The sequence below is a fragment of the Schistocerca nitens genome, chromosome 8, assembly GCF_023898315.1.
Source record: "Schistocerca nitens isolate TAMUIC-IGC-003100 chromosome 8, iqSchNite1.1, whole genome shotgun sequence".
In the NCBI taxonomy this organism is placed as follows: Eukaryota; Metazoa; Arthropoda; class Insecta; order Orthoptera; family Acrididae; genus Schistocerca; species Schistocerca nitens.
The window spans coordinates 385,530,643-385,554,116 of record NC_064621.1 but is presented as its reverse complement, the minus strand read 5'-3'; the positions used below and the strand labels follow the sequence as shown (position 1 = coordinate 385,554,116).

General features: G+C 40.9%; 1 protein-coding gene across 1 annotated transcript; it reads right to left on the bottom strand.

Annotated features, from left to right (window-relative positions):
• Positions 1-12,563: 12,563 nt before the first annotated feature.
• Positions 12,564-22,642, bottom strand: LOC126198589 (40S ribosomal protein S15). Its single transcript, XM_049935038.1, has 4 exons — positions 22,526-22,642; positions 22,236-22,321; positions 16,285-16,519; positions 12,564-12,720 (listed from the first exon to the last, which is right to left on the bottom strand). The coding sequence occupies exons 1-4, from the start codon at positions 22,532-22,534 to the stop codon at positions 12,607-12,609; spliced, it is 444 nt and encodes a 147-aa protein (XP_049790995.1). The 5' UTR covers positions 22,535-22,642; the 3' UTR covers positions 12,564-12,606.
• Positions 22,643-23,474: the final 832 nt, after the last annotated feature.

Sequence of the window (23,474 nt, the reverse complement as noted above, 5' to 3'; positions counted from 1 at the left end):
AACTTTGCGAGGGCACTGAAATAGTTTTGGTTTACTAAAGATGCATGGCATACTGTGGCAGTTTACTGCTGTTCTGCTCTCCCATTCCTCTTTCCATCGGTCATTTATTTTAAAGCTGGTTTGGTGCAGTGCCTGTGCAGTCTTTAGTGGAGGATGCCTACACCGGACTCAGTTTTCTTGGATGTCATGAGTATCTTCATGGATTTGTAATTGAGGGTTGGTCATGAATGTTTTAACTTCTCTAACCAGAGCGTGTTCTCGGTGCAGGTTAGGAGGGGCTATGTTACTGAGAACGGCAGCCACACTGTAGGAGTTAGCCTGATATAATACGTGTTGTTGCATTAAGTTGGCTATCTACCATGTGTGTGTGTGTGTGTGTGTGTGTTTGCTGTTGAGCCACACTGGGGCACAGTATTCCGTCACGGGATACACCAAGCCAAGTGTGGATGTTCTTAAGGTAGATGCTGTGGAGCCCAAGTGGTGCCACAGAGCTTCTGCAATATGTTGTCGCGTGTTTTAAGTTTCGCTGCAGTTTTCATCAGGTGTTCTTTAAATGTTAGGAAAATGTGTTACATTAAGATAAATATTTCGCAGTTTCAGAATGGTAGACAATAACTTACTACTATGCACTCTGCAGTTGCAGGAAAAGGAAACACACTTGTGTGAAGACTTGAGTTTCACAGCAATATCATAAAAGCACACAAAATTTATCACGAGAACTGAAGCACCAAAGAAACTGGTATAAGCACGCGTATACAAATACAGAGATGTAAACAGGCAAATACACCTATGAGACTACGTGCCTGGCACAGTTGTTAGATTGGTTACTGCTGCTACAATGGCAAGTTATCAAGATTAGAGCGAGTTTGAACATGGTGTTATAGTCAGCACACGAGTGATGGAACACATCATCTTCAAGGTAGCAATGAAGTGGGGATTTTCCCCTACGACAATTTCACGAGTGTACTGCGAATATCAGGAATCCGGTGAAATATCAAATCTTCGACATCGCTGCCGGCTGCAGCCAGAAAAAGATCCTGCAAGAACAGGACTAACAACGACTGAAGAGAACTGTTCAACATGACAAGTGCAACCCTTCCGCAAATTGCTGCAGATTTCAATGCTGGGCCATCAACAAGTGTCAGCATGCAAACCGTTCAATGAAACATTATCGATATGGGCTTTCGGAGCTGAATGCCCACTCACATACCCTCAATGACAGCACGACACAAAGCTTTATGCCTCTCCTGGACCCATCAACACTGACATTGGACTGTTCATAACAGGAAACATGTTGCCTGGTCGGACAAGTCTCATTTCAAATTGTATCAAGCGGATGGACGTGTGCAGGTGTAAGGAGACAATCCATGAATCCTTGGACCCTGCATATCAGTAGGGGACTGTTCAAGCTGGTGGAGGCTCTGTGATGGTGTGTGCAGTTGGAGTTATATGGATCACCTGGTACGTTTAGATATGACTGACTGGGTAACATGTACGTAAGCATCCTGTCTGATCACCTGCATCCATTCATGTCCATTGTGCATTCTGACAGACTTGAGCAATTCTAGCTGGACGATGTGACACCCCACATGTCCAGAATTGCTACAGAGTGGCTCCAGATAAACTCTTCTGAGTTAAACACGTTTGCGGGAACCCGATTCCCCAGACATAAGCATTATTGAGCGTAACTTGGATGCCTTGTATTGTGCTATTCAGAAGAGATCTCCATCCCCCTCATACTATTACAGATTTGTAGGCAGCCCTGGAGGATTCATGGTGTCAATTCCCTCCAGCATTACTTCAGACATTAGTCAAATCTATTCCACGTCATGTTGCAGCACTTCTGCGTGCTCCTGGGGGCCTTACACAATATTAGCCAGTGTATCAGTTTCTTTCACTCTTCAGTGTATTTGCAAATGGACAAGTATACATTTCAGTAAGTGCTCATTATTTCTTGCAACAGAAGAAAGCTATTCTAGTTTACAGTATTGCACTGTTATAGAAAGGCTCATTTTAAAAATAACACCAGAAACTACTGAAGCTACTTACAAAGCACTTAAGAGGAATATCTAAAGGCAAATAACTGTTTGAGGGTACATCCTGGGACTCAGCAATTTTATATAGCCCTCATTACTTATTCTACACTCCTGGAAATGGAAAAAAGAACACATTGACACCGGTGTGTCAGACCCACCATACTTGCTCCGGACACTGCGAGAGGGCTGTACAAGCAATGATCACACGCACGGCACAGCGGACACACCAGGAACCGCGGTGTTGGCCGTCGAATGGCGCCACCTGCGCAGCATTTGTGCACCGCCACCGTCAGTGTCAGCCAGTTTGCCGTGGCATACGGAGCTCCATCGCAGTCTATAACACTGGTAGCATGCCGCGACAGCGTGGACGTGAACCGTATGTGCAGTTGACGGACTTTGAGCGAGGGCGTATAGTGGGCATGCGGGAGGCCGGGTGGACGTACCGCCGAATTGCTCAACACGTGGGGCGTGAGGTCTCCACAGTACATCGATGTTGTCGCCAGTGGTCGGCGGAAGGTGCACGTGCCCGTCGACCTGGGACCGGACCGCAGCGACGCACGGATGCACGCCAAGACCGTAGGATCCTACGCAGTGCCGTAGGGGACCGCACCGCCACTTCCCAGCAAATTAGGGACACTGTTGCTCCTGGGGTATCGGCGAGGACCATTCGCAACCGTCTCCATGAAGCTGGGCTACGGTCCCGCACACCGTTAGGCCGTCTTCCGCTCACGCCCCAACATCGTGCAGCCCGCCTCCAGTGGTGTCGCGACAGGCGTGAATGGAGGGACGAATGGAGACGTGTCGTCTTCAGCGATGAGAGTCGCTTCTGCCTTGGTGCCAATGATGGTCGTATGCGTGTTTGGCGCCGTGCAGGTGAGCGCCACAATCAGGACTGCATACGACCGAGGCACACAGGGCCAACACCCGGCATCATGGTGTGGGGAGCGATCTCCTACACTGGCCGTACACCACTGGTGATCGTCGAGGGGACACTGAATAGTGCACGGTACATCCAAACCGTCATCGAACCCATCGTTCTACCATTCCTAGACCGGCAAGGGAACTTGCTGTTCCAACAGGACAATGCACGTTCGCATGTATCCCGTGCCACCCAACATGCTCTAGAAGGTGTAAGTCAACTACCCTGGCCAGCAAGATCTCCGGATCTGTCCCCCATTGAGCATGTTTGGGACTGGATGAAGCGTCGTCTCACGCGGTCTGCACGTCCAGCACGAACGCTGGTCCAACTGAGGTGCCAGGTGGAAATGGCATGGCAAGCCGTTCCACAGGACTACATCCAGCATCTCTACGATCATCTCCATGGGAGAATAGCAGCCTGCATTGCTGCGAAAGGTGGATATACACTGTACTAGTGCCGACATTGTGCATGCTCTGTTGCCTGTGTCTACGTGCCTGTGGTTCTGTCAGTGTGATCATGTGATGTACCTGACCCCAGGAATGTGTCAATAAAGTTTCCCCTTCCTGGGACAATGAATTCACGGTGTTCTTATTTCAATTTCCAGGAGTGTATTTTTGTATTCAAGATATCTAGTTATACATTGCTTCATTTGTTGTGTACATTTACAACAATTTTGTTGTAGCAGAGGTCACACATTAAGTAAATTTCAAAGCCACGCAGCGATGCAAGTGCTCCTAGCAGTTCAATTTCTCAGTGCAGTGAACAGAAGGCCAACAATTTCTTTGATCAAATATAACATGAGGCACTAGATGTGATCAAATAAATTGGACAAAAGACATTTGACAAAAGTTCCCTTTTACACTACATCCAATATTTGGACAAATCAACTTTGTCCAATAAAAACTGATAGTGTAATATCGGCATTATAGAAGTGTTGATGTCCCATGGTTGTTTTTTTGTAATGGTCACTGATAAAATGCTGACATTTCACTTTCTTCCCTTTTGCTCCTTGTGTCAGTACTTCCCTGCTACACATAAGTCATTCCCAATTGTGAACCATATAATGATGGCATGAAGCTACTGAACTTTCAAAGTTACACAATATTTAAAAATAAAGAAGCTGTGGCACACAACTTAGCTCAGAACCTTATATTCCACTTGAGCAGCTTTTGCATGAATTTCTCATTGCTCATTTTCTCAACCAGCTGATGGTCTACCCACAAAGGAATGGACTTATCCCAGTCCCAGCTTTCTCACAACAAAAATGTTATAGTCACCACAAATCAAACCTTCGATTTTAAACCCAGTATCACTGGCACTTACCTCTAACGTACAGATGTACTTAATGCAGTATTTGCATCTTCTCATTCAATCCTCCAATACTCATGCAAAATGACGTTTCTTCCTCATTCATATTATGGTGCTCCAGACCTGCCAGTTCACAAGTACATTTTTCACTGAATAGAGTGCCAACCTGCTTGCAACTCAGGCACTGCTGTCCTCAGTGTAACATGAAAGTGTCGAGAAGTTTTATTAAGCATGCCTTGCAAGAAAAGCAAGAACTGCTCGAACTCCAGGGTTTACTACTTTTCTCTCTCTTCCACAGAACATAAAGCTTCGCTCGTTCATTGTACATACAGTACACAAATACATTAATTATTTAGGGTAATCGGAACCATAACAGGAACCACTTGTTAAATATTTTTACGGGTGGCTAATAACTGAATTAATACAAACAGTGATGAACCAGGGAGTGTGAAAATCGTGTCTCTAGTGAGCAGAAAGTCAAGTATCTTCAGTAGCAAAGCTACTGCATACTCTAGAATACCTACTACACTGTTGTTAATTCAGAAGAACTGAGACTCCACCAAAAAATTCCCTGCAAGAACAATGACACCCAAGCAGTAAACTTTTATACAATGTTCTTGAGATCTGTAGGAAATAATCATCACACCACAATTACGGAGAGGTAATGAGAACACTACAAATTACAGTAAATTTGGATGAATAACACAAACATCCCGTATGGACAACGGCCTTTGGTTGATACCACACATTTCAAACAAATAGAGGCTCCACCTATGCTTTTAAATTTTAAGTGATAAGAAAAAATGACACCAAAGTCATATACGGTATACACCTGCTTTTACATTCCCAATATTAATGATTTCCCGCCGTTTACGACATTTATCACTCCCATCAAATTTCCTACGTCCACAATGTTAATTCGTACCCAATTTTACACCAACATACTTATAATTTTCCCGCAATTTAGCATCATGAAAAAATGTTTGTGGTGAAGAAACTAACATTAAATGTCGCTGTCAAGTACAGTTTACAAACATTACATGGTAAAGAAAGTTTCTTGACATGAGAGTGCTAAACTCAGTGGATTTGAACTGGTCAATGTATAAAAGTTGAAACAAGTAGTGTGTATCCGCTGCCGAACACTACTCTGCGTGGTAGCTGATGGGAGTTAACTAGGTTCGTCTAAATAACAATATTGTGACCAATCACAACCATTCCCGAACTGTTTCTACAGCGCATGCACAATTTTGTGATTGTTGTGATCGTCATCACAGCTTTGTCAAATATTTAGCACATTTAGTCTTGACCACTTGTAGCACTAGTTGACATCTTAGATCACTTTGCGTTGCTCAAATGTTGTGGATTAAACACAGCACAAAATTACGTTATTTTTCATCCTGAGCAAAACGTGTTTCAAGAAATCATTCTTGTCATCAAGTGCAGAATTTAGGTGCGTGCTTTTATGTGATGTTACATTGGGAGTGAAAGTTTGCGTGTGGTTTTCTACACAACTAAGGTGGCACAGTACCAGATAATCTCAAAAAGACTACTACACTGCAAGATATGCAGGACAACTCATATGCAAACACCACATAGAATACTTATGTAAACATCTGCACTTGACAAGAAAAATTCCCAATACCCGCTGCACTACACATGAAAAAAATCGCGACTGTTACAGTGTTTCATTATTTAAATAGCGAATTACTGCTGCAGCCTTTCCAACATCAATTATGGCATATGAAATTGAGTCAAACATTGTATGTCCCTGGCAGTTATCAGTTCCCGTTACACCAGCAGTTTCTACTAGATAATAATCCTTTATCAGATAAATGAGTCCCTGAGAAGAGTATTTTTATGCCTGTTATATGTAAATACATAAAGTTCGAAAATACAAAGTGGTTGTTGTTGTTGTTGTGGTCTTCAGTCCTGAGACTGGTTTGATGCAGCTCTCAATGCTACTCTATCCTGTGCAAGCTGCTTCATCTCCCAGTACCTACTGCAACCTACATCCTTCTGAATCTGCTTAGTGTATTCATCCCTTGGTCTCCCTCTACGATTTTTACCCTCCAATACTAAATTGGTGATTCCTTGATGCCTCAGAACATGTCCTACCAACCGATCCCTTCTTCTGGTGAAGTTGTGCCACAAACTTCTCTTCTCCCCAATCCTACTCAATACTTCCTCATTACATCTACATTTATACTCCGCAAGCCACCCAACGGTGTGTGGCGGAGGGCACTTTACGTGCCACTGTCATTACCTCCCTTTCCTGTTCCAGTCGCGTATGGTTCGCGGGAAGAACGACTGTCTGAAAGCCTCCGTGCGCGCTCTAATCTCTCTAATTTTACATTCGTGATCTCCTCAGGCGGTATAAGTAGGGGGAAGCAATATACTCGATACCTCATCCAGAAACGCACCCTCTCGAAACCTGGCGAGCAAGCTACACCGCGATGCAGAGCGCCTCTCTTGCAGTCTGCCACTTGAGTTTATTAAACATCTCCGTAACGCTATCACGGTTACCAAATAACCCTGTGACGAAACGCGCCGCTCTTCTTTGGATCTTCTCTATCTCCTCCGTCAACCCGATCTGGTACGGATCCCACACTGATGAGCAATACTCAAGTATAGGTCGAACGAGTGTTTTGTAAGCCACCTCCTTTGTTGATGGACTACATTTTCTAAGCACTCTCCCAATGAATCTCAACCTGGTACCCGCCTTACCAACAATTAATTTTATATGATCATTCCACTTCAAATCGTTCCGCACGCATACTCCCAGATATTTTACAGAAGTAACTGCTACCAGTGTTTGTTCCGCTATCATATAATCATACAATAAAGGATCCTTCTTTCTATGTATTCGCAATACATTACATTTGTCTATGTTAAGGGACAGTTGCCACTCCCTGCACCAAGTGCCTATCCGCTGCAGATCTTCCTGCATTTCGCTACAATTTTCTAATGCTGCAACTTCTCTGTATACTACAGCATCATCCGCGAAAAGCCGCATGGAACTTCCGACACTATCTACTAGGTCATTTATATATATTGTGAAAAGCATTGGTCCCATAACACTCCCCTGTGGCACACAAGAGGTTACCTTAACGTCTGTAGACGTCTCTCCATTGAAAACAACATGCTGTGTTCTGTTTGCTAAAAACTCTTCAATCCAGCCACACAGCTGGTCTGATGTTCCGTAGGCTCTTACTTTGTTTATCAAGCGACAGTGCGGAACTGTATCGAACGCCTTCTGGAAGTCCAGGAAAATAGCATCTACCTGGGAGCCTGTATCTAATATTTTCTGGGTCTCATGAACAAATAACGCGAGTTGGGTCTCACACGATCGCTGTTTCCGGAATCCATGTTGATTCCTACATAGTAGATTCTGGGTTTCCAAAAACATGATACTCGAGCAAAAAACATGTTCTAAAATTCTACAACAGATCGACGTCAGAGTTATAGGTCTATAGTTTTGCGCATCTGCTCGACGACCCTTCTTGAAGACTGGGACTACCTGTGCTCTTTTCCAATCATTTGGAACCCTCCGTTCCTCTAGAGACTTGCGGTACACGGCTGTTAGAAGGGGGGCAAGTTCTTTCGCATACTCTGTGTAGAATCGAATTGGTATCCCGTCAGGTCCAGTGGACTTTCCTCTGTTCAGTGATTCCAGTTGCTTTTCTATTCCTTGGATACTTATTTCGATGTCAGCCATTTTTTCGTTTGTGCGAGGATTTAGAGAAGGAACTGCAGTGCGGTCTTCGTCTGTGAAACAGCTTTGGAAAAAGGTGTTTAGTATTTCAGCTTTACGCGTGTCATCCTCTGTTTCAATGCCATCATCATCCCGGAGTGTCTGGATATGCTGTTTCGATCCACTTACTGATTTAACGTAAGACCAGAACTTCCGAGGATTTTCTGTCAAGTCGGTACATAGAATTTTACTTTCGAATTCACTGAACGCTTCTCGCATAGCCCTCCTTACGCTAACTTTGACATCGTTTAGCTTCCGTTTGTCTGAGAGGTTTTGGCTGCGTTTAAACTTGGAGTGAAGCTCTCTTTGCTTTTGCAGTAGTTTCCTAACTTCGTTGTTGTACCACGGTGGGTTTTTCCCGTCCCTCACAGTTTTACTCGGCACGTGCCTGTCTAAAACGCATTTTACGATTGCCTTGAACTTTTTCCATAAACACTCAACATTGTCAGTGTCGGAACAGAAATGTTCGTTTTGATCTGTTAGGTAGTCTGAAATCTGCCTTCTATTACTCTCGCTAAACAGATAAACCTTCCTCCCTTTTTTTATATTCCTATTAACTTCCATATTCAAGGATGCTGCAACGGCCTTATGATCACCGATTCCCTGTTCTGCACTTACAGAGTCGAAAAGTTCGGGTCTGTTTGTTATCAGTAGGTCCAAGATGTTATCTCCACGAGTCGGTTCTCTGTTTAATTGCTCGAGGTAATTTTCGGATAGTGCACTCAGTATGTCACTCGATGCTCTGTCCCTACCACCCGTCCTAAACATCTGAGTGTCCCAGTCTATATCTGGTAAATTGAAATCTCCACCTAAGACTATAACATGCTGAGGAAATTTATGTGAAATATATTTCAAATTTTCTCTCAGTTGTTCTGCCACTAACGCTGCTGAGTCGGGAGGTCGGTAAAAGGAGCCAATTATTAACCTAGCTCGGTTGTTGAGTGTAACCTCCACCCATAATAATTCACAGGAACTATCCACTTCTACTTCACTACAGGATAAACTACTACTAACAGTGACGAACACTCCACCACCGGTTGCATGCAATCTATCCTTCCTAAACACCGTCTGTACCTTTGTAAAAATTTCGGCAGAATTTATCTCTGGCTTAAGCCAGCTTTCTGAACCTATAACTATTTCAGCTTCGGTGCTTTCTATCAGCGCTTGAAGTTCCGGTACTTTACCAACGCAGCTTCGACAGTTGACAATTACAATACCGATTGCTGCTTGGTCCCCGCATGTCCTGACTTTGCCCCGCACCCGTTGAGGCTGTTGCCCTTTCTGTACTTGCCCAAGGCCATCTAACCTAAAAAACCGCCCAGCCCACGCCACACAACCCCTGCTACCCGTGTAGCCGCTTGTTGCGTGTAGTGGACTCCTGACCTATCCAGCGGAACCCGAAACCCCACCACCCTATGGCGCAAGTCGAGGAATCTGCAGCCCACATGGTCGCAGAACCGTCTCAGCCTCTGATTCAGACCCTCCACTCGGCTCTGTACCAAAGGTCCGCAGTCAGTCCTGTCGACGATGCTGCAGGTGGTGAGCTCTTCTTTCATCCCGCTAGCGAGACTGGCAGTCTTCACCAAATCAGATAGCCGCCGGAAGCCAGAGAGGATTTCCTCCGATCCATAGCGACACACATCATTGGTGCCGACATGAGCGACCACCTGCAGATGGGTGCACCCTGTACCCTTCATGGCATCTGGAAGGACCCTTTCCACATCTGGAATGACTCCCCCCGGTATGCACATTGGTTTTCTTCCCCTCTCTTGCTGCCATTTTCCTAAGGGGCCCCACTACGCGCCTGACGTTGGAGCTCCCAACTACCAGTAAGCCCACCCTCTGCGACTACCCGGATCTTGCAGACTGAGGGGCAACCTCTGGAACAGGACAAGCAGCCATGTCAGGCCGAAGATCAGTATCAGCCTGAGACAGAGCCTGAAACCGGTTCGTCAGACAAACTGGAGAGGCCTTCCGTTCAGCCCTCCGGAATGTCTTTCGCCCCCTGCCACACATTAGTTATGTGATCTACCCATCTAATCTTCAGCATTCTTCTGTAGCACCGCATTTCGAAAGCTTCTATTCTCTTCTTGTCCAAACTATTTATCGTCCATGTTTCACTTCCATACATGGCTACACTCCATACAAATACTTTCAGAAATAACTTCTTGACATTTAAATCTATACTTGATGTTAACAAATTTCTTTTCTTCAGAAACACTTTCCTTGCCATTGCCAGTCTAGATTTTATATCCTCTCTACTTCGACCATCATCAGTTATTTTGCTCCCCAAATAGCAAAACTCCTTTACTACTTTAAGTGTCTCATTTCCTAATCTAGTTCCCTCAGCATCACCCGACTTAATTCGACTACATTCCATTATCCTCGTTTTGCTTTTGTTGATGTTCATCTTATATCCTCCTTTCAAGACGCTATCCATTCCATTTAACTGCTCTTCCAAGTCCTTTGCTGTCTGACAGAATTACAATGTCATTGGCAAACAATAAAAAAGTTTTTTTCTTCTCCATGGATTTTAATACCTACTCCGAATTTTTCTTTTGTTTCCTTTACTGCTTGCTCAATATACAGATTGAATAACATCGGGGAGAGGCTACAACCCTGTCTTACTCCCTTCCCAACCACTGCTTCCATTTCATGTCCCTCGACCCTTATAACTGCCATCTGGTTTCTGTACAAATTGTAAATAGCCTTTCGCTCCCTGTATTTTACCCCTGCCACCTTCAGAATCTGAAAGAGAGTATTCCAGTCAACATTGTCAAAAGCTTTCTCTAAGTCTACAAATGCTAGAAACGTAGGTTTGCCTTTCCTTAATCTTTCTTCTAAGATAAGTCGTAAGGTTAGTATTGCCTCACGTGTTCCAGTATTTCTACGGAATCCAAACTGATCTTCCCCGAGGTTGGCTTCCACTAGCTTTTCCATTCATCTGTAAAGAATTCGTGTTAGTATTTTGCAGCAGTGACTTATTAAACTGATAGTTCGGTAATTTTCACATCTGTCGACACCTGCTTTCTTTGGGATTGGAATTATATTCTTCTTGAAGTCTGAGGGTATTTCGCCTGTTTCATACATCTTGCTCACCAGATGGTACAGTTTTGTCAGGACTGGCTCTCCCACGGCCGACAGTAGTTCCAATGGAATGTTGTCTACTCCGGGGGCCTTGTTTCGACTCAGGTCTTTCAGTGCTCTGTCAAACTCTTCACGCAGTATCGTATCTCCCATTTCATCTTCATCTACATCCTCTTCCATTTCCATAATATTGTCCTCAAGTACATCGCCCTTGTATAGACCCTCTATATACTCCTTGCACCTTTCTGCTTTGCCTTCCTTGCTTAGAACTGGGTTGCCATCTGAGCTCTTGATATTCATACAAGTGGTTCTCTTCTCTCCAAAGGTCTCTCTAATTTTCCTGTAGGCAGTATCTATCTTACCCCTAGTGAGATAAGCCTCTACATCCTTAATTTGTCCTCTATCCATCCCTGCTTAGCCATTTTGCACTTCCTGTCGATCTCATTGAGACGTTTGTATTCCTTTTTGCCTGCTTCATTTACTGCATTTTTATATTTTCTCCTTTCATCAATTAAATTCAATATTTCTTCTGTTACCCAAGGATTTCTACTAGCCCTCGTCTTTTTACCTACTTGATCCATTGCTGCCTTCACTACTTCATCCCTCAAAGCTACCCATTCTTCTTCTACTGTATTTCTTTCCCCCATTCCTGTCAATTGTTCCCTTACGCTCTCCCTGAAACTCTGTACAACCTCTGGTTCTTTCAGTTTATCCAGGTCCCATCTCCTTAAGTTCCCACCTTTTTGCAGTTTCTTCAGTTTTAATCTACAGGTCATAACCAATAGATTGTGGTCAGAGTCCACATCTGCCCCTGGAAATGTCTTACAATTTAAAACCTGGTTCCTAAATCTCTGTCTTACCATTATATAATCTATCTGATACCTTTTAGTATCTCCAGGGTTCTTCCATGTATACAACCTTCTTTCACGATTCTTAAACCAAGTGTTAGCTATGATTAAGTTATCCTAACTTAACTTTTACAGCTTAAAATGTTATCTCCAATCCACATTTTACACTTATTTTGGAAGTTTTACCAACACAGTAAGTCTACTTACAAGTCTATATCTTGAAGACTAAGATTTACTACAAATTTTCAAACACACACACACACACACACACACACACACACACACACAAAGTGCTGCTGTTAAAAACATTTGTTTGTAAAACTTGCAACTCGCTTGATATCCAAGTTAACATATTTTGAGTGTCAAGCATTTTTAAAATAAAATGAACTGAAATGATCTCCCTTTACATAGTAGTGACATTTGCCATATCATCAGTGCCCTCATAGTCCAGAAGTAAAGTTATCATATATAACAAATTATCAAATTAATGGTGATTACTGGGACATAAAATGAGAACACTCAAAACCAGTCCTTTATCATTCTCTAAATTTCACAAGTCATAAAAAGAGCATTTGGAGCTGTGGAAATTTCTGTTTGGTAATATAACAAATAAAAACTCAAAAACATACTTTATTCCTTTTTATTTACAATTTTTATTTACTTAAGAGGAATGAATCTTGAACTGTGAGTGGCACCAATTCCAGGACGTCCATGTTTAACTGGTTTGTATGTGACACTGAATTCACCAAGGTAGTGTCCAATCATTTCAGGCTGGAAATAAAGAATGAATTACTTATATCTGAAGCTGCTTAACTTAATATTTAAATTAAAACTAAACCAAAATTCTTCCACAGTATCCTCAAGTGTTCATAACTGCACCAATATAAATTTACTATGCAACTAATTATTATGATTCAGAGCAGTGGTTTTCATTTCTGGTCCCTACCGCCCACTGGTGGGTGTACCAACTATCGAGTGGGTGGCAAGAGTTTAAAAACATTTTCATTAGCTTTTCACGAAATTTTGACAAATGTATTTGGTAAGTAATTATTATTAGGCGCTTTAATTTGCTGCAACTCTGGTGTACAAATTTTATAAAATAAGTAACTTCCCTATTTTATAAATTGCTCAGGAATTCACCTCTCACTTTAAGAATAGTTATTGCATAATTTGTAATCTATGAAGGAACTAAAATTAATATGAAAACTAACCTTGAAGTTTGGCCTTTTTAGCACATTATCCTTTAAGATGTATCAAACACAAATATGACAGTAAGTTTTAAATAATGGCATAAATGGGCAGGCTTCTGGAATCAAAACTTTTCTAAGTGGCTGATCCTCAAAGCACCAAGTTTTGAATGAGAGACAAATGCTCTGTAATTTACGAAATTAATTGCACATTCACACAAGTTAACATAATTCATCCTGCGTAAAAGGAAATTTATTTTTACAGCAACGATATTCACATCACCAATCGCAATAATATCCAGCAACCTGGTACAAATGTGAACAGCTGTGACATTGCACTCATCAAAAGCAGTTTTTTGTTTCGAAGTATTGCACTGTCTTCGTCCTATAGCCTTTGACATTTTGTCATTGGCAGACACTTAAGATGCACTGTGTTTATTTGTCGTTGTAAATGGCGCATTTTCTTTGCAACTATCGTTTTATTTGGGTGTTATTTCCTTGTTTATGTTTTCTTTTGCAGTATTATTCTACAGTAGTGGGCCAAAGTAAAAGTCTTTGTTAGAGTATCAGTTCTTAACAGACAAATTACAAAAATTTAACTGGAAACTAAAACAATGAAAACTTCCCAGAATGCGAAGGTTTATCCCAGACAAAAAATCCTGGGTTTCTCCTAGATTTCCCAGGGTGTATTTGACGAAAGTATTATCTGCAATAATTGATGTTATTTGTTATGAATTTATTTGCTGCAATTCTTGTTGCATAGGTTAACAGCTGGAATGTTTCCTCGATGGCTGGAAATGTTAACATGACGGCCAGTAAATTCAGAAGGCAAACAAGTTATACAATGGTAGTTTTTGCTATTGTGAAACTATGCAAAATATATATAACTATATCTTATCAGCACTTGACAGTCTGAAGTGGGCCTTATTGTGGCTCTCCATTTGATCAGCTAATCGAATCACGCGATATCCAGATCTGTGGGACATTTGGATGTGACAGTGGCCTGCTGGCGAACGTGGGCACATGTGTACTCATCAAGGTTTCGGTCAAACTAGCATGACCACAAGGGAGAATCACTGTATTGTGCACCAAGCACATTGCAATCTCTTCACACCTGTACCTGGCATCTGAGAACGGGTAATGGTCTCCCTGCAAGATTTTGTGATGTGACAGTGGCCTGCTGGCGAACGTGGGCACATGTGTACTAGTCAAGGTTTCGGTCAAACTAGCATGACCACAAGGGAGAATCACTGTATTGTGCACCAAGCACATTGCAACCTCTTCACACCTGTACCTGGCATCTGCAAGGTTTTGTTTCCCTGTACCATTGTTCAGAGTCAAGCGGCAACCGGACTAGGGAATTACAGTCCCATGCATTGGCTGCTGTAGCCACAACACAAGCAGCTGTCTTTGGAGTAGTGCTGTGACCTGGAAGCACAGACTGCTGATTAATGGCACTGCCTGTGAAGAACTGCAATTCTGCATTACCCAGGTTGTATACTTCCAGTACTCTTGAGAGGCAGTGTGGTTACTCTTGGTATCAAGTTGTGGAGACAAACTGTTGGTAATGATTACCCAGAATCAGTATCCAGGTTCTCAAGAACCTGTTACGACAGTCATAGGCCAACATTGCCGTATTTCGTACATTTTTGCTTCTTGTATACTTATAATAAATTCTGAGTAGCTGGGTTCGATATTGTGAATGTGTTCTCAAAAAGGTGATTTAGAATTATAATTTATTAATACAGCATGCCAGGAAGTGTGGTGATATGAGACCCTACATTACCCCAAACATGGTATCTTTAACTCCACATTTTCACAAACAAAAAACTAAATAATTACCAAATTAGGTATTTTCAATATTATGTTTTCCTGCTTATCAATTCAAAATCTGCAGTCCTTCAAAAAAAGAGTGCTAACGAGATTCCACTGTACTTCATAGTTGACTGTAGTTTGGGAATGGAAGAAAAACATGACTGGATGAAAAGAGAGCCTCATAACACATTGAAAAGAGGTCCTCATGAATCATTCAAGGTGATATACATTATCCCCCCAAGGATGATTTATTTATGAAACCGTATTAAAGAAAATCCAAGAAAGGTAACAAATAATGACAAAAATGTCTATTTACAACAATTAACGATATATGCTTAAGGAAGCAATTAATGCATCTGACAAAGTTTATCTAATATGTTTTCTATACACATCACCTCGATATTTACTGAAAGAGAATTATCGGTAACTGGAGCAACTCAGTGTGGTTAATGTTACAGAGCTTCAATTAATTTAAATAAAGAAGTAACTATTCATTAACACAAATGTACAAAGCCAACTAAAATTCCATATTTAATGTCACAAGCATGAAAATTTCATATTTAAGTAAATAAGTACATATTTTGAAAATATATAATTTTTAGAAATTACTACCCCCCCCCCCAATGAAATAAGATATGTAAATATGCAACTCTTAGTCATGGTTCATGTATAACCAAAAAGGCTGAAGAAATATGTAAGCAAAATCACTCAAACCCAGGGACTGAGAGAAAACATTGATGTAGCTGTTAAGAGACTTGTGCCTGTCAGTTGATCACATCAAATGAAACCACTCAACCACAGAGTAAGTGAAAACATTCACATAGCTGACATGGCTCCAAGTATTAGTTTCATTTGTCTGAAGAATAGCCAGCTATTGTAAATGTGTTCACAAACCTAAGTTACCTATTTATACACCTCCACTGACGAAAACAAACAGTTTAATTAATGCAGCAAATTAAAGTGTTCTCCAAAATATAACACGAAATACGAAATACACCTCTGTTAAACTGGTTTTGTCAGCTGGACTACTGCTCCTCAAAAGTGAAAATTTCTCATTTTGTTTGTATGTGAAGCAATCCCATTATATCAATCCAAGTGACAGCTATCATACAAACAACCAGATAATACACTTTGCCACATTTCCTAAGTCAAATAATACCGACCAAAGATACAGATAATAAAAAACCAAAACAGAAACTTGTCGTAGAAAGTACTGTTCACAATGAATTCTACCATGTTAACTGTGAAGGATACAAAAAAATTATACATTAATGAATCCCACACCAAACACACAGTAGATAGTTCTTTAAGATATGAAGGTTTCGCCTCTTACCTTCACCTCCACTTGGTTGAAGGTCTTTCCATTGTAAACTCCAACAATACTTCCTACCATCTCTGGCACAATTATCATATTACGAAGATGTGTCTTGACAATTTCTGGCTTTTCATTTGGTGGTGCTTCTTTCTTGGCTTTACGAAGCTTATTGACGAGAGCTAAAGGTTTGCGCTTCAGACCTCTTGAAAACCTACGCCGAGCTCTAGCATGGAAAAGCTCCATAAGCTGATCCCTGCAGGAAAAATAAAAATGCAACACCAGTGGTTGTTAAGTTCAAATGATTCATTACATCAATACGGTATAATATGAGATTAATTTCAAAATCTGGACCCTAAATTTCTAAAATGTGACCTAATAAACACTACTTTCAATGTCTCAGCAAAATTCTTACTTCAATATCCAAGTTTGCTTATCCCCTTCCAAATATGCAAATGGGCCTTTTTAATACAGTTATGTCTTGTTCAGTAATCTTACACTCTAAATTAGATGTTACCTCCATATTCATCCAACACTCATTTCTTTTCAACGCCTGCCATTGTTGTAGCTTTGCAAAACAGTAAACACCATATGTTTACATGTGGAATGTAGGTTGCTGCCTGGGGTAATATTGTTTTTTGACAATACAGGGAAAATAATACGATTCCATGGCAGTTGAAGTCTAGACCAGGGCCAGCGGCAGTCATGGTGACTAGATACTACGAACAGGTTGGCAATGCGTCAGTTCACATGCCCAATGGGATGATTCTTTGGCACAACCAATGAAAGGTGAGAAGAGGGGCTATGTATTTCTAGAACCAAAATTGAAACCATTGTCTTGTTTGCTGTTTTTTGTGTATTAAAATAAGTTTTGCAAGAAATATTTTGTGATTATGGCAGTGGGTGCTATAAAGTGAACTGATTTAAGTGATTTTGTTCTGCATGGCAACTCCCGTTGGTCCATGTCTCATGGATTAATTGCAGACACACAAAAATGTATCAAATATGGTGTGAAGAGACCATCAACCAATCTGCACAAGTATAATGAGGAAGGGGATCAATGATTGTTAATAAACATCAATCCACTTACTCAGCCTTTTACTGCATATTGAATGCATAGCAACATAAGAGCAGATTAATATTTCACTGCTCTTTTAAATATATCATGGGTTGCAACACTGTCCTTGTTTTGCAGCAACAGTACAGTTTAAATAGCTGCAAGCTAAACAAAGAGCAATAAAATTTACAATTATGTTTTACCCTTTCTTCAGAACAAATGGCTAAAAAACACATCTGCCTGCTGCTCTCTCACTGTATGTGTAAAACATTGTACCCCACAGCAAGTGCAGACAACATTCCTGCACAAAACATCTAAGTATGCCACTAGTCCTGTTCTAGACTTACCTTCCGTACAGTGGTGGACTATCCTAACAAGGGATATCTGAAATCATGAAAAATGGAATACGAGATGTAAAAGCACTTGCTTGGTTCAGCCAAAAATAGAGTGGCTCCACGAGAAAGTGGGAGATATTTTCAGGAGTTTATATGAAGATAAGCATAATTTTATAGCCTGCACCTAGTGCACTGATTGATGGAAAAATAAACTGTAAGCTATTGTAGGAAAACTTCGTTTCATGTTGTCTGGAAGCACTGCAATCATAAACATCCTAACAATTAGATGAATATAATAGAGGGAAACATTCCACATGGGAAAAATATATCTAAAAACAAAGATGATGCGACTTACCAAACGAAAGCGCTGGCAGGCTGATAGACACACAAATAAACAGAAACATACACACACAAAATTCAAGCTTTCGCAACCAACGGTTGCTTCATGGAAAGAGGAAAGGAGAGGGAAAGACGAAAGGATGTGGGTTTTAAGGGAGAGGGTACGGAGTCATTCCAATCCCGGGAGCAGGAAGACTTACCTTACGGGGAAAAAGGACAGGTATACACTTGCACACATACACATATCCATCTGCACATACACAAGCAGACATTTGTAAAGGCAAAGAGTTTGGGCCCAAACTCTTTGCCTTTACAAATGTCTGCTTGTGTCTGTATGTGTGTGTGTGTGTGTGTGTGTGTGTGTGTGTGTGTGTGTGTGTGCGCGCGCGCGCGTTTATACCTGTCCCTTTCCCCCCCCCCCCCCTAAGTCTTTCCGCTCCCAGGATTGGAATGACTCCTTACCCTCTCCCTTAAAACCCACATCCTTTCGTCTTTCCCTCTCCTTCCCTCTTTCCTGATGAAGCAACCGTTGGTTGCGAAAGCTTGAACTTTGTGTGTGTGTGTTTCTGTTTATTTGTGTGTCTATCAGCCTGCCAGCACTTTCGTTTGGTAAGTGACATCATCTTTGTTTTTAGATATATAACAATTAGATGATTATGACAAGGTTGTTGTCAAGGTCCATGTTTAAAAGGCATATGAACAGTGACTATCTCATGTCACAGAAAGTCCTTACGAGTATTTAAGAGAATATTAGCTTCACACACAGCACTTCATCGCTGCAATTAATTTTACATGAAATTAGTTATAAACATGCTAAAGCAATATTCCTGAGAAGCATGCATAAATTAGGAGAAAAAACTAGTTTAGTGGTTTATTTCCTTGATGAATCAAGGGAGAATCATTCCAGGAACATCTGCTGGAAATCAAGTGATGGTACAGATAGTTTTAAATTTCCCGCAGGAAAATGTTTTTGGATAAATATTTTGCATACTTGCTCTTTGTTCCAAAGAGAAACCTTGCATTGAAGCATAAGAAAAACAGAAGTGGACTCTTTTGCTATCACTGAAATAGTGGTTCTGAACAATTATTGCCACACCTTGCTTCGAAGCCCGTCATTGTAATGGATGAAGAGTTATCCTGCTGCTACAGAAAACACCAAGTACAAACTTCAGGCAACTGCTCAAGCTTTTTTTAAAAAAACATTCCACACTATAAGCCACCCAGCTCATCTAGCACGAATCATTAATTTAAATAAAAAGTCACATAGGAAAATTCATGAGCTTTGCTTTCTTGAACCTTACCACTGTCAGTACAATCCAACTGAATTAATCTGAGCACACAGGTTTGAGGGCATGGCGACAAAACAGCATCTACCCTTCTGAATGATCATTGTGGCATGCTAAATACCTTAAGGAAGGACTGACAGGTAGGTGAGTACGGATGTAAGCCTCAAAATTATGCTAATTTTACAATTAGATAGTCCATACAAAGACTCATAACAGAAATTGTGAGTTCATGAAGCCAATTGCTGAAAGGAAGAAGATTGGGTTTAACGTCCCATCGACATAGAGCAAAAGCCCGGATTGTGGCAAGGGTAAGGAAGGAAATCTGCCATAGCCTTTGCAAGGAACCACGCGCAATTTTCCTGGAAACACGAAACCTAAATCTGGGTGGTCAGACTTGTTTGAACCATCACACTCCCAAATGTGAGTCTAGAGTGCTAACTCTGTGCCACATCACTTGGTCATAGACTGGAGCAGAGAGATGTAGTACTACAGAGGAGACAGATAGGCTGCCACTAACACACTCTTCTGAAGTAGAAAAAACACAGCAAAACTCACAAAAGATCAGTATCTCTGGTTGCTGTGGCCGGACTGTCAATGTTGTTTGTTCATCCTGGAATTTCCACTGATTGTAGTAATAGCTCTTATTTTTTAAAACTCTTGTTTAAAAATGTTCTTTTTTGCTAAAATGTCATTTGCATAAATAGTACACACAAACTTCCTCACCTTTATTGAATGGGAGTTTGCATTCTAAGTAGGGTACATCCTGCAACTGTAGCACAACATACCATACAAAAAAGCCAAGTTTTGGAGAAATCTTCAACACACAGTACAATTGAAAGTACATTTTCGGAATAGCCTATGCACATACAAATATGAAATGTAAAAGTGATCCAATACTTCTTTCGGGCATGTACTCAGCTAGGTAACCAACGAAATAATTGGACTGACATCAGAGGATGGCACCTCTGAGAATCTCACCACATCTCTCCATCTCTTGGACCTGTGGAGTTCACAACTATGGTTCAGTCTTAGGTGCTGAAAATTTCAGTACATAGAATGTTGTACGACTTGAAGTAGTTGTTAATGATGGTTGTCCCACAGAATATCTTTCCTTCAATGATAAATTCAATGGGTCAAGAAAGCACTTTTGTGCCCCTCACCGAGTTCCACCGAACATCCAATGTCTGAAGATTTTTATGGCCCATGCCTTGTCTCCTTTTCACAAATATTGACCTGATGGGCAGCGTGAGCAGAGGACACGCAAATACGGAAGCGTCCGATCCCGCCCGTCTGCTTTGATCCATGACGTCACAAATATGGCGGAAACAAAAACAAACACACACACTTTCCACAAGAAGCCTAATGACACTAACGGGACAAGCGCGGGAAATGGGGTGTTTTGGGTGGGGGGCAAACTAAATATAAACGAATTTAGACACCTTGCGTAGCTACAACGTGTAAGTGAAGACAGCCATGCATGAATACCCACCCACCTCCCCAGGTGTCGTAACCCCTGCAACCCATAGAAGATAAAGATGCTTCAGTAGCTGATTAGTGTTTTTTGTCTTAAAAAAAAAAAAACTCACGAGATAGAACGAACAGATCAGAAAAGTAAATAAAATAAGATAAAACAGAACTGGAGACAGCCACACTCAAACCAAACTCCGCACCGTCATGACGTCACACATGACAACACCCTTACGTCACGGGCCAAAGCCAACGCTTGGGATCAGACGCTTCTGCCGACCCGAGGACACTGTGGTGTAGCGGAAGGTGTCCTTTTGAGGGACTAGGATGATGCACAATGACTTCAAACAAAATTTCTATTAGGCCTAGTTAAGATGAATGACAGCTTGCTCCAAATGTTGAAAAATTTAAGTTAATGCAGATATGGATCAGCAGGCAGTCGACTGTTGATAGGTGGTGTCATTCGATCTGTTTTAGTATGAAATAACTTATCATTGTGAAAGTCAAGACTTAAGAAATCCAGTGCCTTTTAAGGACTGCTTTTACAACAACTTTATCAATGCCTTTACAAAACACCTAAGAATCATCTAAATGTTTCACATCAATACTTGACAATACTTCATTTCTCACATTTGCTCATCAACTTGAGAAAGTGTAGTAAATGCTTTATTTCTTTCTTTCAATTTAAAGATGTCTAATTAAACCCAGGGACCAGGGGTCATTAAGTGGCTAAACAGGCAATGCCATCAAAAATACACTGCACCCATCATAGAAATACAAGAAGGCAGCAGCTTGTTTCAAGCAATGATGTCAATAAATAAGAGACGTAACCTATGCAACTACCTATTCTTGGGAAGAAATGCCGGCATCAACCACTGAAAAAACTTGGTGCAAACTGTTATCAAATGAATGAAAATAAAAGGACAACATTAATACAAACGAGTAATGAGAATAAAGGTGAAACAGCACGTACAATTGATGAAAGTCAAGACAGACACTCCAACAATATTTTGGAATTTGCAAACTTTACAATTGGGCATTGAGCAAAGTGAAGCGAGTGGATCAATACAGTTGATTACACAACGGAAGAACTTACGACCAGATTAGAAATAACAAGCCACGAAAAGCCTGCATAGTAATTCAACACACAGTTTATTGTATGAATAAATACAGACGAGGAAGAAACTATTCAGGTTACAGCCACAAACTCAACTATCACACGATCCTTTGTTACAAAACAACTATCTTGGAGCGCATTACTGTATAATTTCGACTGGTGAATAAATCTCTTACGTTTTCAACAGAGGTACTTTGTGGTCACAACAACACTACAACTCCCCTCGCCGTGACAGGGCTATTAATATCAATAATGCTTCAAAATGGAAAACATGCCTGGCAATAAAGGCGGCAGTTCTACACTTCCCAGGTACACTGAAGGCAAAAGAAAAAATATATATAGGAAACAACACTAATCGTTCAGGAACTTACATAGTCATGTCCAATAACTGATCAAGATCCACCCCACGGAAAGTAAATTTCCGGAATGTCCTCTTCTTCTTCTGGGTTTCCTCTACCTGAAAACGGAGACAACCGCATTTCAAAAATTTGCATATTAGGGAATAGAGAACATTACGGTTTGTAGCACCTCTACACCCTTCATCGCATTCAATTTACTAGTTACGCCGATTCGTCCACATGAAAGTAAAACTATTGCAATCATTGATAGCACAACAATTATCACAATTCATTAAGATTGCATTAATTAAAACAGATATTACCTCCGCCATAATATTGCTAAGTCCTCAACGCCACACTACAGCACACACAGGAACTCGAAGGGGAACTTCCGCTTTACAACTGAGGCATGTTGTTTCCCAAAGTTCGAGAAAAGCAAAGACATTCCGTTTCTCAGCATTTACCAAGTACAAGCATTTAAAACTTGCATCTTAAAACCCTGACGACAATTTTTCGGGGCCAATGGCAATGACGTACTGCGGTCTATTGCGAGAATATTACTTCCAGAACTTTCGATGTAGAGTCACATGAAACTCCCATTTTTAAGTTATTTATAAGGTCTAACGAGAGAGAGATACATAATTTTTTTTCTTTTTCTGAAAATGATTACTGGCACGCAATGAGCACGTTTAGATTCCATTAAATACACTTTTCGTTAACTAGATAGATAGTGAGAAGATCATGAATGATTAACAAAACATCATTTCAATAGATTATGATCCCAAATTCTTAGGAAAATGTTCATTGATACACGTAAAACTATAGATAATAGAGGAAACATATAGGAATGGCTGGGGATGATACAGAGTGTTTAGAAACAGAAACACTAAAATCGTAACTCTACCTAAAAAAAAACAATCCTTCAAACTATATATAGGAACAGAATTCCGTACAATGTGCACAGTAATATTGATTGCCTACATGCTGATCTCGTAAACAAAAGTTCTTAAGTCGACAAACTACAATTCATTTATCTCGTTGAACATAAGTTTGTGGATGATCATATTAACACTTTAAATAAAACTGAAAACGTCGAACTCATCATCAGCTTTTCTGGATGAGAGAAATCACATGGAGGCTCATGCAAACTTATTCATTCCAAAATAAAACATGAAATAAGAAATGATTTTAATCATTTAAGTGAAGAGTACACATTTCAGAGCTGATTTTTGAGTTACGGGATTTTATATAAATGTCATAGTAGTTTCAGGT